Source organism: Pristis pectinata, chromosome 30 (genome assembly GCF_009764475.1).
Source record: "Pristis pectinata isolate sPriPec2 chromosome 30, sPriPec2.1.pri, whole genome shotgun sequence".
Lineage (NCBI taxonomy): Eukaryota > Metazoa > Chordata > Chondrichthyes > Rhinopristiformes > Pristidae > Pristis > Pristis pectinata.
Window position 1 is genome coordinate 8762620 of NC_067434.1, and position 17723 is coordinate 8780342.

The 17723-nt window shown below is 42.4% G+C and overlaps 1 protein-coding gene across 1 annotated transcript in view; it reads left to right on the plus strand.

Moving 5' to 3' along the window:
- LOC127584633 (A disintegrin and metalloproteinase with thrombospondin motifs 14-like) overlaps positions 1-17723 on the plus strand; it is a 163826-nt gene that overhangs the window by 57275 nt on the left and 88828 nt on the right. Inside the window, 1 exon segment of the mRNA XM_052041452.1 lies at positions 14336-14532. Coding sequence (XP_051897412.1) covers positions 14336-14532 — 197 coding nt within the window.

The following is a 17723-nucleotide window of genomic DNA, read 5'->3' on the forward strand; positions in this document are numbered from 1 at the left end:
TAATCCTAGACAACTTGTTTTTTTTTACTCAAGCAGTGAGTGTGGTGGTTTATTACAAAAAGCATAATTGGTTATGTCTACATGGAGGATATCGGCTGCAGTATCCAGAACATGTTTTAATAATTTACCTTGGAATGCTTTACATTTCTGTCTGTGCAAGCCATGGTCCTGGGGGGTCCAATAGAGTTATCATTTTAAAAAGGTATCCTATGGAGAAAGGATGGTTGTCAGGTTGATGCTGGTTCTACTAAATATCATCAGTATCAAGCTCTGTTTATGGGACCCACTGTTCACCATGAGAAACTATAATGGGGAAATTGGCAAGCTTGCCTGCAGGCAGAATTGAGAAAGCAGCATTAGAATGAGAGCAGAGCAGCTCACGTATGTTCCTGATAAACAGAAAAATGGAGATCACTGGAATAAGATGGGGGAAGAAGTGATGGTAGTATGTCATAAGGTATTGGGTAAAGAACTGTATAAGACTGTTGTAGTTTTGCTAAAACTAGAACATATTCTGGTGCTTGAACAATCCAGTTATTTGGTGTCATGTGAACACAGTATTCCAAGTGGATAATTCAGAATAAACAGCTGCTGCAATAGTCTTCTGAAAGAGTTTATTCTGAAGTTACTAGAAGTGCCAGTTTCATGAAGATAACAATCATTGGTACAAGTAAGGCATTTTCATAACACAACATGTGTCCTATCACTGCACGTGCGTCACTGTGACTATCTGTTCAATTTCTGACCTTCTCTGGCTTCTTGCATGAAGTGCTGTTTTTGCCAATTTGTGTTGACTGGAGCTGAATCTTTTTGGATGCAGTGCAGGATTAAATTTGTCAATCATTGATATGTACAGTGCTTCAAAGCAGTTATTCTGAATTAAACATGGACATTTCAAAAATATAAAAATGTGCACAGCACCAACCAGGACAGTTCAAATCAGACAATGTGTGATGCAATTCATTCTGATAAACACTCAGCCATTACAGCACCATGTGAAATCTCCTGACTTATTTGTAATGGCAAGGTTGCAGTATTTCATCAATAGAATAGGAAAATAAGCACTATGAAAGTGACAATATATAATTTCAAATTTTATTTTAAACTATGAATCTGATATTTACCTGACCCTTTTCATTATGGTTTTTAAAATACCATCTTTCTGATTTCAGCACTAAATTTTACATGAATGAATGAATTATTACAAAGTTTCCAAAAGTTTACACCAATAATGTGTATGGTTGGACGTCCATTAAATTCTTGTAGTTCATGGTGTGTATCAGAATATAAAAGATTTTTGTAATCATGCATATTATTGATATCATGGACTCTGTTATAATCTGAATTTTTTGTGAAACCGTAACATTTTACTAAACTGTATTTAGGAGAATGAGAGGTGCTTGCATTAAATCATGCAAGATGTGGAATTGATATTTTCCTTGGCTGGGCTGTCTGGAACCAGGGCTCACAGCCTTAAATAAGAGGTAATTTAGGATCGAAGATAAATTTCTTCACTCAGAGTTAGTCTTTTGAATTCTCTACCCATGGGAATAGTGGAGGTTCAGTCTCTGAGTATATTCAATTACGATTGATACATTTGTGGATATTTGTAGGGCTGAATGGTGGCCTCCTGCACTGTAAATTTTGCTATAAGAGGCAGTGCACTTCTAAAGGCTGTTGAATTGCTCTTGGGAGCTCTGAAGAACAGTGGAATATCATGTGGGGAGTTACTGGTTTTGTGTTAATTGTTACATTCAATCTGCTCCACCAGTTGCCCAGCAAGGTCGCTTAACTTTTTATGCAGCATTATTTTTAGAGTGGCTTGTTGACATTCTTAAGCATAAATATTCATGCCAGAGAAAGGAACTAATACCCATCCCCAGAGGATCGGGGGCAGTGGTGAGTTGTTGAAGAAACGGCATTAATTTCTAGTGCTATCATGTTCTCTCTACCATTATGGATCCTAAAGTGTGCATGCCACACTGTAAAAAGCCCAATGGAGAATTTGCTGAGTTTTCTTTTGTTGTCTGACTACCATTGAGTCTATTTCGTAGGTGATAATCTGTAAAAACACTAAAATAGTTAGGGGCTCGAAAGGAATGCAGTGAAGCTGAATCAAGTTGACTTTTTTGCAGAAACAGGAGAAATATTGAAATACACATTTGTCAGAAGTACAGATCAATTCCTACCATTTTTGTAAATGTATTAAATAGTTGATGCATTTGAAGTGCATTTCAGCTGTCAACCCACTTCCCAAACATTACTGAGCTAATTGAGTTAGATATGAACAGTGTTTGAAACCTCTTGTATAAGGATACTGATTTATGCCCAGTTTATACTTAATAAACTGAACTGCCTGCCAAATGTGCTCAAGCTAATGAAGTGATCGGTTGTTGCCTCGGATTTTCCATGCTCTAACATAGTTATTTATTTTTCAGTTTTGACACGTGTTTGAGTTTGCTTTGATGTATGTAATGTATATAAATTATATTAATTTTATCAAGATTCTAACGAGATTTCTATTTTAATATTAAATCCTTATGTTATTTTTCATGCATAGCCTAGGGTGTTACTATTAATGTGTAGCCACAACCTTAAATCAGTGCTAAACAACCTTTTGGGAGGGTGAATTCCTTTAAACTAACTTTCCATTTCTCAATCCAGAAAAGTAAACGGCAGTCGTGCTTTGAATCAGTTTTCACTCACCTGTGGTCTAGAGACTCACTCACCTGAACAGGCACCTATAGTTAAGAAACCAGCCATCAGGCTAATCCACCACACAATGCACAACAATGAAAACTTGGGGGGAGAAAAAGCATAATCTCAGCACCACCCATTTCCCAAATTCATATGTACACCTCCCACAGTGACAGAGAGGAAGACGAGGATTTTTTGCAATACTGATTAACAGAACCAAGTTACAGAACAATACCACAAACCCCATAAGTGCAACAACTGGTCAGGGTCACCTTGACTAGTATTGATCCAATGGAGACCAGAGAGAGGGGAAAATATAACCTAACCTACACTGTGATCAGCAAAATAATCCAATTTACAGAAGGGGTGTGAGATAAGAATTCTTGACAAACATCAGAAGAAATAACTCCTTTTAATAAATCTGCTATAAAACTAACCAAGCTGCCCCTTCCATACCAAACCCTGCTGGAGTCCAGAATCTCTGTATTTAAAAAGCATGTTTTATCTGAGGATAAATGTTCTTATTGAGGTCAGGGGCAAGGAGGAATGGGGAAGTGTCTCCCACTTGAAATGCACCTTTTCTTTTGTATAATATCACTGACAAGTGTGCATAGCATTTAACTGAACATAATTAATCAATTGCAAGTATGGGAGACCCCGACATCAAGCAGCGGCCTTTTAAGTATTTCTCCCGCCATTGCGTAACCTGCATGAATATGGTCACCCCATTATAGGAAGGATGTGGAGGCTTTGGAGGGGGTGCAGAAGAGGTTTCTCAGGATGCTGCTTGGATTAGAGGGCATATGCTATGGGGAGAGGTTGGACTAGCTTGGGTTGTTTTCTCTGGAGCAGTGGAGGCTGAGGGAAGACCCATAAAGTTTTTAAGATTTTAAGAGGCATAGATAGCCAATATCTTTTTCCCTGGGTAGAATTGTCTAATACTAGAGGGCATGCATTTAAGGTGAGAGGGGATAAGTTCAAAGGATGTGTGTGGGGCAAGATTTTTTTTACACAGAATGGTGGGTGCCTAGAATGGGCTGCCAGGGGTGGTAGTGGAGGCAAATACGATAGAGGCACTTAAGAGGCTCTTAAATAGGCACATGAATGTGCAGAGAATGGAGGGATATGGACATCGTGTGGGCAGAAGGGATTAGTTTAGTTAGGCATTTAAATTACTAATTTAATGAATTCAGCACAGCATCATAGGTTGAAGGACCTGTTCCTGTGTTCTATAGATTCAACTTTACAGTGAGGAGTGAAATATTGACAATGCAAATCATTTCTGAGGACCACTGTTCTTATTTTTTTTGTTATATAAATTAAATTGCGTGCCAGACTTTATAAACAGCCAAATTTTTTTTTAGATTTTGTAGCGGCTGCTACCGCAACGTGAAAGCAAGACACTAGTCGGTGGGCTGCAGAACAAAAACTGATTTATTTTCCCGCCTTGCGCGGGCCTTTTAAGAGGAACGGTTCCCACCCACCGAAAACAGAAATGACGTATGCGTTACGTCATCAAACTTTCCCCGCGCGTGGGTTCTCCCCGTCGCTTGGGGAAGACGAAGGCCCAACGCCATCTTGGGCCTCGCCACTCTGACGATGTGCGACCTGACCGTCGAGCCGGTTCGCTTGCTTGGACAGTGAGTCACTACACAACATCCCCCCCCCCGAACTGGCGATACGATCCCCAAGGTTCGCGGGTTATGCTAGCCGTTGCTTAGGAAGTCGGCCTCTGCGTCGCAGTGTTGGGACCTCGACCGGTTGTTGTAGATCTAAATGGGCCGGTTTAAGGCGGTCTGTCGTGAAGACCTCTTCCTTGCCCCCAGTGTCCAAAATAAAGGTGGACCCATTATTCCTGATGACCCGGAACGGCCCCTCATATGGTCGTTGCAACAGTGCCCGGGGTGTGCCCCTGCGAACAAAAATGAACTTATAGTCTCGTAGTTCCTTGCGCTCACAGGATGGGGCTTGACCATGCCGTGAAGTGGGAAATGGTGCCAAGCTGCCGAGCCTCTCGCGCAGTCTTTCCAGGACTGCCGTGGGTTGTTCCTCTTGGCTCCGAAGGGCGGTTATGAAATCCCCTGGGACGACCAGGGGTGCACCGTACACTAGTTCAGCTGATGAAGCGTGGAGCTCTTCCTTGGGGGCAGTGCGTATGCCGAGCAGGACCTAAGGCAGTTCGTCGACCCAGTTAGGACCTTTCAGGCGGGCCATCAGGGCTGATTTCAGATGGTGGTGGAAACATTCCACCAACCCGTTTGATTGAGGGTGGTAGGCCGTGGTGGTGTGCAGCTGCGTCCCTAGCATGTTCGCTAATGCAGACCAGAGGCTGGAGGTAAACTGGGTGCCCCTGTCTGAAGTGATGTGGGCCGGAACACCAAAACGTGAGATCCAAGTTGTGAGTAGCGCCTGGGTGCGGGAATCAGTCATGATGTCGGATAGAGGGGTTGCATCTGGCTGGTCCACGATGGTAAGGAGGTACCGGGCTCCTCTTGAAACTGGCAGAGGACCAACGAGGTCAACGTGGATGTGGTCGAACCTTCTACGGGTAGGCTCGAACTGCTGTGGCGGGACCTTGGTGCGTCATTGGATTTTTGACGTCTGGCAGTGCGGACAAGTCCTGGCCCACTCACTGACCTGTTTGCGCAGGCCATGCCGGACAAACTTGTTGGTGACCAGTCGAACAGTTGAACTGATGGACGGCTGCGCCAACCCGTGTACCGAGTTGAAAACGCATTTCCGCCAGGCTGCAGGAACTATAGGGCGGGATCAACCTGTTGCAGTGTCGCAAAGGAGGGTCTGCTGACCTGGACCGACTAAGAAATCTTGGAGCTGCAGGCCCGAGACTGCAGTTCTGTAGCTGGGCAGCTCGTCGTCGGCTTGCTGTGCATCAGCTAGTGCCATGTAGTCAACACCCAGGGACAGGCTGTGGATGGTGGGTCTGGAAAGCGCATCAGCAACGACGTTGTCCTTTCCGGAGGCATGTTGGATATCCGTTGTGAATTCGGAAATGTAGGACAAATGTCGCTGCTGACGAGCTGACCAGGGATCAGAGACCTTGGAGAACGTGAAGGACAAAGGCTTATGGTCAGTGAAAGCGATGAAAGGCCTGACTTCTTAAAAAGTACTGGAAATGCCGGACCGCCAGGTACAGCGCTAGAAGTTCCCAATCAAAAGTGCTGTATTTCAGTTTGGGTGGTCTAAGGTGCCTGCTGAAAAATGCCAAGGGTTGCCAACGGCCTTCGATTAGTTGTTCCAGTACTCCACCAACCACGGTGTTGGATGCGTCCACTGTGAGGGCGATTGGGACGTCTGTCCTAGGGTGTCCCAGCATCGCAGCTTCTGCCAGGGCGTCCTTGGCCTTAACGAAGGCAGCCGCAGCCTCGTCGTTCCAGGCGATGTCCTTGCCCTTGCCAGACATCAGCGAGAACAAAGGGCGCATGATACGGGCTGCTGCTGGGATGAACCGATAGTAAAAGTTGACCATCCCCAGGAATTCTTGCAGGCCTTTGACCGTGTTGGGATGGGCAAAATGGCAGATAACGTCTACCTTGGCGGATAGGGGTGTTGCTCCTTTGCTGGTGATTCTGTGGCCGAGGAAATCGATAGAGTCAAGTCCAAATTGGCACTTGGCCAGGTTGATAGTGAGGCCGAAATCACGGAGACGGGAGTACAGTTGGCGGAGGTGGGAAAGGTGTTCTTGGCGGTCACGGCTGGCGATTAGTATGTCATCTAAGTAAATGAACACAAAGTCCAGGTCTCAGCCTACCGCGTCCATCAGCCGCTGGAAAGTCTGTGCGGCGTTCTTAAGGCCGAACGGCATCCGAAGGAATTCGAAGAGGCCGAATGGAGTGATAAGCGCAGTTTTGGGGACGTCGTCAGGGTGGACCGGGATTTGGTGGTATCCGCAGACGAGGTCCACCTTGGAGAAGATGTGGGCCCCGTGTAGGTTCGCCGCGAAGTCCTGGATGCGAGGGATGGGTTAGCGGTCCAGGGTGGTGGCGTCATTCAGCCTGCGGTAGTCGCCGCAGGGCCTCCACCCGCTGGTGGCTTTGGGGACCATGTGCAGGGGGGAGGCCCAGGAGCTGTCTGACCTGCAAATGATCCCCAGCTCCTCCATGCGACGGAACTCTTCCTTTGCCAGGCAGAGCTTGTCTGGAGGTAGTCGTCGTTCTCTGGCATGAAGTGTGGCCCTGTGGTAATGATGTGGTGCTGCACCCTGTGTTTGGGCATCGAATTTGTAAACTGAGGTGCCAAAACTGATGGGAACTCAGCTAGGAGCTTGGTGAACTCGTTGCCAGACAGGGAAACGGAGTCCAGGTACGGGGCTGGTAGTCTGGCTTCTCCCAGGGGGTAGGTTTGGAAAGTTCTGGAGTACACCAGCTGCTTCCCTCGCAGGTCGACTAACAGGCTGTGGGCCCGAAGGAAATCGGCTCCCAGGAGTGGCCAGGCGACGGCGGCAAGGGTAAAGTTCCAGGGAAAATTTAATTGAACTGTACGGGTACCAAAAGTCCATATTGTTGTGCCATTTGTGGCATTGAGTACAAGACCTTGTTGCCTGTTACGAGTGTCGCAGCCAGTCGGGGGCAAAATACTGACCTCTGCTCCAGTATCAACAAGGAAATGACGCCCGGACTGCTTATCCCGAACGAGTAGGAGGCTGTGTTGGCGGCCAGCGGCAGGTGGCCCTGGCGTTTCCCTGAAACTTGCAGGGTGGGCGGCATCGACAGGCCTCCGTGCCCCACCTCCGATGGTAGAAACACAGCTGGTTGCCAGTGTCGTCGTCTGTGTTTCTGGGGTGTGGTCGCTTGGTTGCTGGGACTGGTTTAGGTGGGTGTTGGGCTCGCGGCCTGGCGATTTGGCCAACGGACGACCCGCTCTCACGTTTGGCCTTCCACAGGACATCTGCCCGGGCAGCTACCTCACGTGGGTTGCTGAAATTGGTGTCGGCCAACAGCAGGTGAATGTCATCGGGTAGTTGTTCGAGGAAGGCCTGTTCGAACATTAGGCAAGGCTTGTGTCCCTCAGCCAAGGCCAGCATCTCGTTCATTAAGGCCGATGGGGATCTGTCCCCCAGGCCGTCAAGCTGAAGCAGGCAGGTGGCACGCTCGCGACGGGAGAGGCCGAAGGTCCAAATAAGAAGGTCTTTGAAAGCCGGGTACTTAACTTCCTCTGGAGGAGACTGGATGAAGTCTCCGACCTGGGCAGCTGTCTCCTGGTCCAGAGAGCTGACCACGTGGTAGTACTTTGTGGAGTCGGAGGTGATCTGCTGAAGTTGGAATTGTGCTTCAGCCTGGTCGAACCAGACGCTGGGCCGAAGCGACCTAAAGGTGGGCAGCTTGAATGCCACTGCGTAGGCTGCTGCGTTGTTGTCCATTGTGCGCGTCCAAAATCTGTTTGGACCATCGGGGTCACCAATGTAGCGGCTGCTACCGCAGTGTGAAAGAAAGACACTAGTTGGTGGGCTGCAGAACAAAAACTGATTTATTTTCCTGCCTTGCGCGGGCCTTTTAAGAGGAACGGTTCCCGCCCACTGAAAATGGAAATGACGTGTGCTACGTCATCAAACTTTTCCCGCGTGCGGGTTCTCCCCGTTGCCATCTTGGGCCTCACCGCTCCGACGCGTGACCCGACCGCTGAGCCTGTTCGCTTGCTCGGATGGTGAGTCGCTACAATTTCTACAAAACAAATTCATACTGATATTCTTATTTTAAATACAGGGAATTATGACTGGTGTTTTTGTACTTGACAGCATAGTTTGCTTGACTTCATTTTCATAGCTTTTAATCATTCGTAGAACTTTAATAACAGTCTATGTTTCTGATCCAATTGGTCTATCATTTTCAATTTTAAATTTTCAATACTTTGCAAATTAAATTGAATTATTAAAAGAATATAAACATCGGTAGTACAGTAAAACTCCATTAATCCAGCATGCTCGGAACGTTGGTGTTGCCTGACTAGCAGATTTTCTGGACTAAAGGATGATATTTTATTAATATGTCAACACACTTTTTATTCACTTTTTGTTGCACAGTAATGGATAGTGGCTGATCATAGTTTTACACGTTCTCAAGTAGAAAAAGTATGTGGCTTTCTCAGAAAAAGAAATGCAGCTTTCTCAGGATTCATGTGCAGTGTTGCATTGCTTCTGGTAGACCACTTTTTATTTTTGATGTTGCAGGATGTGTTTAAGAAGTCTCCAGGTTATCATCTATGATGTAGTTGTGCTTTTTTTTCCCAGACTCAGTAGAGAAAAGGCAAGTTTACAGATAAGAGTATTAAGAAAAAGGCAAGTTAACTTCTTGGCTTTCTATTTAGATTTACTGATGTAGAGCAAGAGATTTTTCTGCAGTGTTTTCTGCAAAGCAGGTCAGAGCACTGAAGGTTGAAAAGTTCAAGTTCAATACTCAATTCTACTTATTCTGGGTCGGCTGAAAATGAGTCGGTGAAAGATTTTTTCTTTCATGGCTCTGAAATTCTGGAAATTGCTAAGAATCACTGCTTACCCACTACTTCAGAACAGAATACAGAATCCCGATTGCTCAGTAAACATCTACTGGTAGTTTAGAAAAGTGAAAGGCTATCTTGCAATAATTGTGTATAAAACAGTTTGTTTAGCCCGATTACAAGCCAGTTTCAAGGGAGGCTTTTTCCATGGAAATTATTTTGATCTCCTGTTAGCGAGTCATAGACTTTATCTCTGTTGCATGATAAATCATATCTCCTTACTTAGCATCAATTTATCTGAAATACTTCCATTCTGTTCCATTGTCATTGACAGTGTACCATTTGTCAAAAAATTCAGTTTTTCTATTTCAAACTCAAAAACTCAGTTTTATTATGGAATTTGATTAAACAAATCCTTGCATAATCCCCCATGAGGTGAGCACATTCTTGCTGATTCTTTGTAAACCACAAACTCATTCATTACATTATGCAAAAATAGTTTCTTCTGAGCTGTGACAATTTTTTTTAGTGTTTAAAGCTTCAGTTGAACACAGTATTTTGCATGTTGCTTATGAGCAGTTTTCCTATAATGTCAGCTGGCAAAAGATAACCAGGTAATTAACAAAGCAGTTTTGTAGCCTATCTCTGATGGTGCTGAAAGAATCAAACTATTTGGAAGATGTTTTGCTAGCAGGAAACTGTTGTCTAAGATCTGCAAAGTTTTTGTGCATTTGCTCTGCAGGTTCATAGAAAATGGGAATGTGTGGTGTTGCAGTCTTTATCAAAGTTTAATTATTTTTGGGACTACAGCTTTTCAATTACTAATTTAAACATTAATGTAGGCCTCTTTCTTCAACAAAGTAGCATTTTAGTATTTCAATACTTCCCATTAATTTTTAGCTACTTCGTCACCACTATCAAGAATCTCTCTTGTTCTGATCACAAACAAGAATCTCTCTTGTTCCAATTACCCTTTCAGTCCTTGCACTTTCTCTCTCTCTCTCTCTCTCTCTCATAGTTATTTTATCCTCGTGATCTTTGCAAACCATGTTGTCTCTTGTGCTCCTTTGTTTCTCTCCAACTTGCAGTTTCCTCTTTACTCTTCTCCGGCTTTGGTGCCCTTGGTGCTGCTTTGCCATTTCTGATGCTTCTTCCCACATTGGCAATAAAGTTGTTGTCTACTGCAAGTGTTTTTAAAGCATTCAAGGTTTTTGATTGATCAAGCACAACCATTTGTATTTGGTAGTCCAAATAATGGTGTGCACATACTTGGACCATATAGATGGATGTGGTCAGTTGTGTACCTAAGTCCTGAAAATCAAAATTAATTCAAGAAATTGAAGGAATTTGAGATAAAAAAAATGAGGTACCTAACTGCTGCTGATAGATCCAGGCTTCAGCTATGATACCTGCAAGTACCATTAACCAACTAATAAAGCAGGTAACTTTTAGTCTCTTCCCAAACCTTGTCTTCTATATTAAATTATGAGAATGAATAAGGATGTTCTGTAATGTATGAAAGAGACAATCCTCCTTTCTACAGTGTATTTGTAAAACTGCTGTTTGTGCCACACTATTTCAAATTATCTAGTCTCAAGGGACAAGCATTTGCAACGATTATGAGCTGGCCAATTAATTTCGGGCAAAATATTGCAGTTTCAAAGCACCTTTTCAATACTCAATTCTAGTAAATTTATTTCAGAAATGTAGATTTCAAAATTTGCCCAAACCTACTGGTATTGTTATTTAATGGATATTTGAAAGCTTTTACATAAGCTTTTCTCAATTTATTCAAAATTTCTTTACCTTGTTTGACACTATTCATTCTTCAACTTGAACATAGTAGATCCCTGGAGCAGATTGAAATGGCAATCTCCTTCTGCCTCCTTCTCACTTGAGTATTTCCCTATTGGTCCTTCTATACCTTTTTATACCAGTATCCAAAAGTGGGATATCTGTTTTGGAGGGGGATGACCACAGGGGACCCCTGCACTACCTTCCTGCTACTGATCTCCCTGTAGTTGCATGTAGGTACCAACGATACAGGAAAAAGCGGGATGAGGTCCTACAAGCTGAATTTAGGAAGCTAGAAGATAAATTAGAAAGTAGGACCTCAAAGGTAATAATCTCAGGATTGCTACCTGCACCATGTGCTAGTCAGAATAGGAATAGCAGCCTAGTTAGGATGAATGTGTGGCTTGAGCAGTGGTGCAAGAGGGAGGGTTTCAGACTCCTGGGGCATTGGAACTGGTTCTGGGGGAGGTGGGACCAGTACAAACCAGATGGTCTACAGCTGGGCAGGACCAGGATCAATGTCCTAGGGGGATTGTTTGCTAGTGCTGCTGGGAAGGGTTTAAACTAATATGGCAAGAGGATGGGAATTCATTCAGAAAGACACAGGGAAGCAATGCAGAGACCAAAGCAAAAGTTAGAAAAGAGAAAATTAAGAGTGGAGTACTGAAAAGTCAAATGCAAAGGACATGCAGATTACTAGATTCTAAAAGGACAATGAGCGTAAGGGCACTTTATCTGAATGCCCGTAGTATTCAAGACGAGCTCAGTGAACTTGGGCACAAGTCAGTACAAAGGGGTATGATTCAGTGGCCATTACAGAAACATGATTGCAGGATGGAGATGATTGGGAATTAAATATCCAAGGGTATCAGGTAATACTGAAGAATAGGCAGGAAGGTAAGGGAGGTGGGGTAGCACTCTTAATTAAGGATGAGATCAGGGTGATAGTGAGAGACAATATAAGATTAAAGGAGTAAAATGTTGAGTCCATCTGGGTAGAGATTAGGAATAATAAAGGGAAAAAAATTCACTGGTGGGAGTTGTCTATAGGCCACCGAATAATAACATTACAGTGACACAGCAATAAACCAAGAACACATCCAACATGCCCAAGAGAGATGTTATTGGATGCAATGGGAAGTGAGGACCTCGATATAATTGCTGTCACTAAAGAGGTAGTGATGGACAAACTAGTGGGTCTAAAGGTAGACAAGTCCCCTGGTCCTGATGCGATGCATCCCGGGGTACTGAAAGAAATGGTGGAAGTTATAGTGGAGGCGTTATTGATAATTTACCAAAATTCTCTGGACTCTGGACAGGTCCTGGAGGATTGAAAGACAACGAATGTCATGCCACTGTTTAAAAAAGGATGTAGGAAAAAGGTAGGTAACTATAGGCCAGTTAGCTTAACGACTGTAGTCGGGAAAATGCTTGAAACTATCATTAATGAAGAAATAATGAGACATCTGGATAGAAGTAGTTCCAGCAGGCAGACACAGCATGGTTTTAGGGAGGGCAGGTCCTGTTTGACAAACTAACTGGTGTTCTTGATATGATGAGCGCAGTGGATAGAGGAGAACAGGTGGATGTTGTATACTTGGATTTCTAGAAGGCGTTCGATAAGGTGCTGCATAAAAGACATCCCTAAGATAAGGATGCATGGAGTTGGAGGTAGGTATTAGCCTGGATAGAGGATTGGTTAACCAATAGAAGACAGAGAGTTGGGATAAAAGGATGTTTCTCTGGTTGGCAGTCAGTGGAGAGCGGAGTGCCACGGGGGTCCGTGCTGGGCCTGCAGCTGTTCACAATATACATTAACAATTTGGAAGAGGGGACTGAGTGTAGTGTATCTAAGTTTGCTGATGACACTAAATTGAGTGGAAAAGCAAATTGTGCAGAGGATGCGGAGAGTCTGCAGAGAGATATAGATAGGTTAAGTAGTGGGCACGGGTCCAGCAGATGGAGTACAACGTTGGTAAATGTGAGGTCATCCACTTTGGAAGGAAAAATAGAAGATCAGATTATTATTTAAATAGTGAAAGATTGCAGCATGCTGTTGTGCAGAAGGACTTTGGAGTGCTTGTGCATGAATCGCAAAAGGTTGGTTTGCAGGTGCAACAGGTTATCAAGGTGGCAAATGGAATGTTGGCCTTCATTGCTAGAGGGATTGAATTTAAGATCAGGGAAGTTATGCTGCAATTGTACAGTGTACTCTTATATATCAGCCATGATCTAATGGCAGAGGAGACTCGATAGGTTGAATGGCCTAATTCTGCTCCTATGTCTTATGGTACTGGTGAGGCCGCACCTGGAGTACTGCATGCAGTTCTGGTCTCACTTGAGGAAAGATATGCTGGCTTTGGAGGCGGTGCTGGGGAGGTTCACCAGGTTGATTCTGGAGATGAGGGGGTTTGCCTATGGGGAGAGATTGAGTCGCCTGGGACTGTACTCGCTGGAATTCAGAAGAATGAGAGGGGATCTTATAGAAACATAAAATTTATGAAAAGGATAGATAAGGGAGAGGCAGGAAAGTTGTTTCCACTGGCAGGTGAGACTAGAACTAGGAGACATAACCTCAAGCTTCAGGGGAATAGAATAAGGATGGAGATGAGGAGAAACTGCTTTTCCCAGAAAGTAGTGAATCTGTGGAATTCTCTGCTCAGGGAAGGAATAGAGGCTACCTCATTAAATATATTTAAGACACAGTTAGATTTTTGCATAGTGGGGGAATTAAGGGTTATGGGGAAAAGGTAGGTAGGTGAAGCTAAGTCCACAGCCAGATGAGCCACGATCTTATTGAATGGCGGAGCAGGCCCGACGGGCGAGATGGCCGACTCCTGCTCCTATTTCCTATGTTCTTATGATTCTGAATGTTGGTAACTTTTTTATCTGAATATTCATACATCCATTGTCCTCCGACTCTTAAAAATTATGAACTTGCTTTATGTACCCATATGTTGACAATGCTTATGAACAAAACTGCTTCTGGTATTTTACTTGCATGGTTCATTAACGGGGGTACACATTACTGATTATAACTGTCATCATTAAACGTGAGAATCCTAAGCAACATAATTCAATCCATGACTGAAATTTGATTTTTATAACTTTGTATGAAAGGGTATGTAAAGTATAGAATAATTATTGTGTGTTTGGATTTAAATGTAAAGTAACCGCATTTGAAATTCCTAAATGCAAGACATTCAGTTAATTTTATATTAGTTGTTGCTAGCTGCTTTATATTGCTGAAGTATGAGTAAACTGGATAACATTTTGTACTTGAATTTTTTTGAAACTGGTTAAAAGATGTATTTTAATATTAAAATGTGTCAATTTTTACAAAAACAATGTTGATTTGTTTTTCTTTTGTCTTGCTAAATTTATTTCTCCAAAGCCTTGAAATTTGGTATTGGTGAACTTGCAAACTCTTTAGACACCATTGAGGAGAACCTAAGTCATCCAGCACGGAAAAGAAGACATGCAAAGAAAGATGACTACAACATTGAAGTTCTATTGGCAGTAGATGATTCTGTTGTTCGCTTCCATGGAAAACAGCATGTTCAGAACTATGTTCTGACACTAATGAATATTGTAAGTGGCCTTATATACTATTTATTGTTTTTTTATTCTTGCTTCATTAGTAATAGTTAAATTTCACATCACCCGTACATCACCTGTAATTTGGTGTAGTTAACATATGTAAAGTGTGTATCTTTTTCTGTATTCTCACTGAATCTGGAGTTACATTGTGGGATGATATCTTGAATTCATCTGAATTTTGCACTCTTGGCTATTCTAGCACAGTCATTAATTAAAGTAAATGGTTTAGTACCTCCACAGAAAAGGCAGAAGGATGTTAAATAGCTGAGCAGATTATGTGCAAGCTGTCATTTCAATGAGTAATTTCAAAATCAACGTGTTTAATTTTTTTTTAAACAAGACCAAGAAAGTCATCAGCACTTGCAGAAGCATTTTACTATAGAGCAGCAACGATCATTTTAGTTAAGGGCCTGCTGATTGCAAATTCTGTAGCACACAAGACATTAGTACTACTGAATCAATTTTGCACTTGAGTAGAGCATTCCTTCACAATTCTGCCAGTGCAGTTTGGGCAAAATAAAACTGGTAACTCTGCATGTGTTCCAGGGGAGAAAGGCCAGGGGTACTTGGGAAGCAAAATAGAATGGTAGGAGGATTGGGGTAAGAATCAAATGCCTGCAAGTGGCGTGAATCTGGGGCCTGCATTGACCGGGTGGTTGGGATTATTGGGTGAAGTTTGCAAGTTTGGTGGTATGATAGGGAAGTGTGATGTGATTGGCAAAAGAGAGATATAAGTAAATAAATTAAAGGGGGCGTATCTGTTGTTTCTACTGCCAGGCTAGGACCTGCTCAGGAAGGCCTCCTTTAAATTGCAGTGTGCAGAGCAAGCAGCAATGTTACTACCAGGCTGAGCAGAGACTTCCTAGTTAGTGGTGTGCTTTGGACCATGTGAACTAGTGAGAACTAGTTTCTCCAAGAAAAATGGTTTTATTAAGAATAAAGCCATTATGTACTGAAATTAGTGGAATTGTGAAAGTACTATTTTTGACATGATTGCCCATACTGGGTAAAACCCAATCCTTTTACATGTACTGCTAAAAAAAGGCAGTGCTATACACCTGAATTTCTATGCAATGAATTCCAGTTCACACAGCATTCACAGTCTGCAAACAGAAATTCTGAACTTTCAAAGTATGTTACAGGGTAAACATGCACAAAATGAATTTGTATCTCCTCTTCAGTAAAGCATTGATATATCAATCACTCTATAAGATTGATTTATCCCATTTAGAAAGTTTATTTCCATGTAAGATTTCCTCATTTCTCATGGTTTTTAGTTTTTTCCATTTTTTAGCTTTTGTAAATCTGAGGTTTTTACTGAAAAATCTTAGCATATTACAGCATGGAAAATATGTTACTTGATCTTTGAAATTAATCCCAGTAATTTTCTGTACATGACCCACATGAATTTGCTTATTCCCAAATTCCTGTTTGATGTATATTTTTAGTCATCAGGAGCAAAGTTCTGTTTATCAGCATAAATTTGAACAATTGATTCACAAGCCAAATGTAGGCTTTTACCTGTATTTTGAGTTTCTAAATGGATACAGAATGTCCTTTATAGACAATCATAATTGGTGACTACTTAGATCATCATATTTTGTGGTTTGACAAAAATACTGAAAAAAGTATACAGTGTGGAAAATTGATTGTGCAATTAGACCTGTTCTAGTCCAGTCTGTCAGTAAGGAATATATGAAGAAAGAAAGAGTTGTCTCTGTTTTCCTTCATGCAATTTAGTTTCACCTTGCCCTTTCTCAAAGGTCTCAGCTGAGATTAGTTAATTTTGTGTTAAGTGTGGCGTGGTGTATGCTTACTCTTAATTATATGTTTAAAGTACACAAAACACTTGTTCATTTGGTTGCTTTACACATAGCCAATGTGAATCTTATGTAGAAAGCAGCTAAGGATTAAAAAATATTATGGTGTCAAGAAGGATGCATAAAAAGAGCAAGTTGAATTATTGAGGGAATGGAGGGAACAGTTTTTGAGAAATATTCTCACTGGAAGCAAGATTAAGAGGCCTTATGATTTTAATTTTGGGTTTCTAAAATGAGTAAATGTCCTGTTAGACAAGTGATTTCATGTTCCTTCAAAACAGAGGACAGAATACATACTTGAAGGGGGGTAATTTCAAAACTAATCAGTAGAAAGAATTTTTCAGTGAATAAGTAGATAATGTATGCGCAGACTTCTAGGGAGATGGTGGAAGCGGTCAATATTGAATCATTCATATTCAAATTAAATTAATTTGCTTCAAATAATAACGTTTCCTGATAGAGTATAAATAGTATGACATGACATTTGATTAAAATTAATCACGAACATTAGTCAACAAAAATTATTATTGTCTCATGGAACCAGAATAGTAGAGGGTGAATTGGATGAACTTGGACAGAGGATTAAGTTATGCTGTTTCCATTTCGATCAGCTTCAGCTTCCATGAAGTTCAAGAGAAATCCTGTTATTCATGGAGTGGGTTGAGAAAGTATTTATTTACAAAAACCATTTGTTTCCCTGAGGGTCAGTGTAAGTCAGTAATAATATGGATATGCTAAGTAGTTGAAAAGGTTTGTGTGCCTTAAATTCACCATTTCATTATTTAGAAGATGAAAATGCATTGCGTTTTGTTTTTGGTATTGGTTTATTATTGTCACTTGTACCAAGGTACAGTGAAAAGCTTGTCTTACAAACCGATCATACAGGTCAATTCATTATACAGTGCAGTTACATTGAGTTTGTACAACGTGCATTGATGTAGTACAGGTAAAAACAGTAATAGTACAGAGTAAAGTGTCACAGCTACAGAGAAAGTGCAGTGCAATAAGGTGCAAGGTCACAACAAGGTAGATTGTGAGGTCATAGTCCATCTCATTGTATAAGGGAACCGTTCAATAGTCTTATCACAGTGGGGTAAAAGCTGTCCTTAAGTCTGGTGGTACGTGCCCTCAGGCTCCTGTATCTTCTACCCGATGGAAGAGGAGAGAAGAGAGAATGTCCTGGGTGGGTGGGCTCTTTGATTATGCTGGCTGCTACACCAAGACAACGAGAGGTAAAGACTAAGGAGGGGAGGCTGGTGTCCGTGATGCGCTGGGCTGTGTCCACAACTCTCTGCAGCTTCTTGCAGTCTTGGGCAGAGCAGTTGCCGTACCAAGCTGTGATGCATCCAGATAGGATGCTTT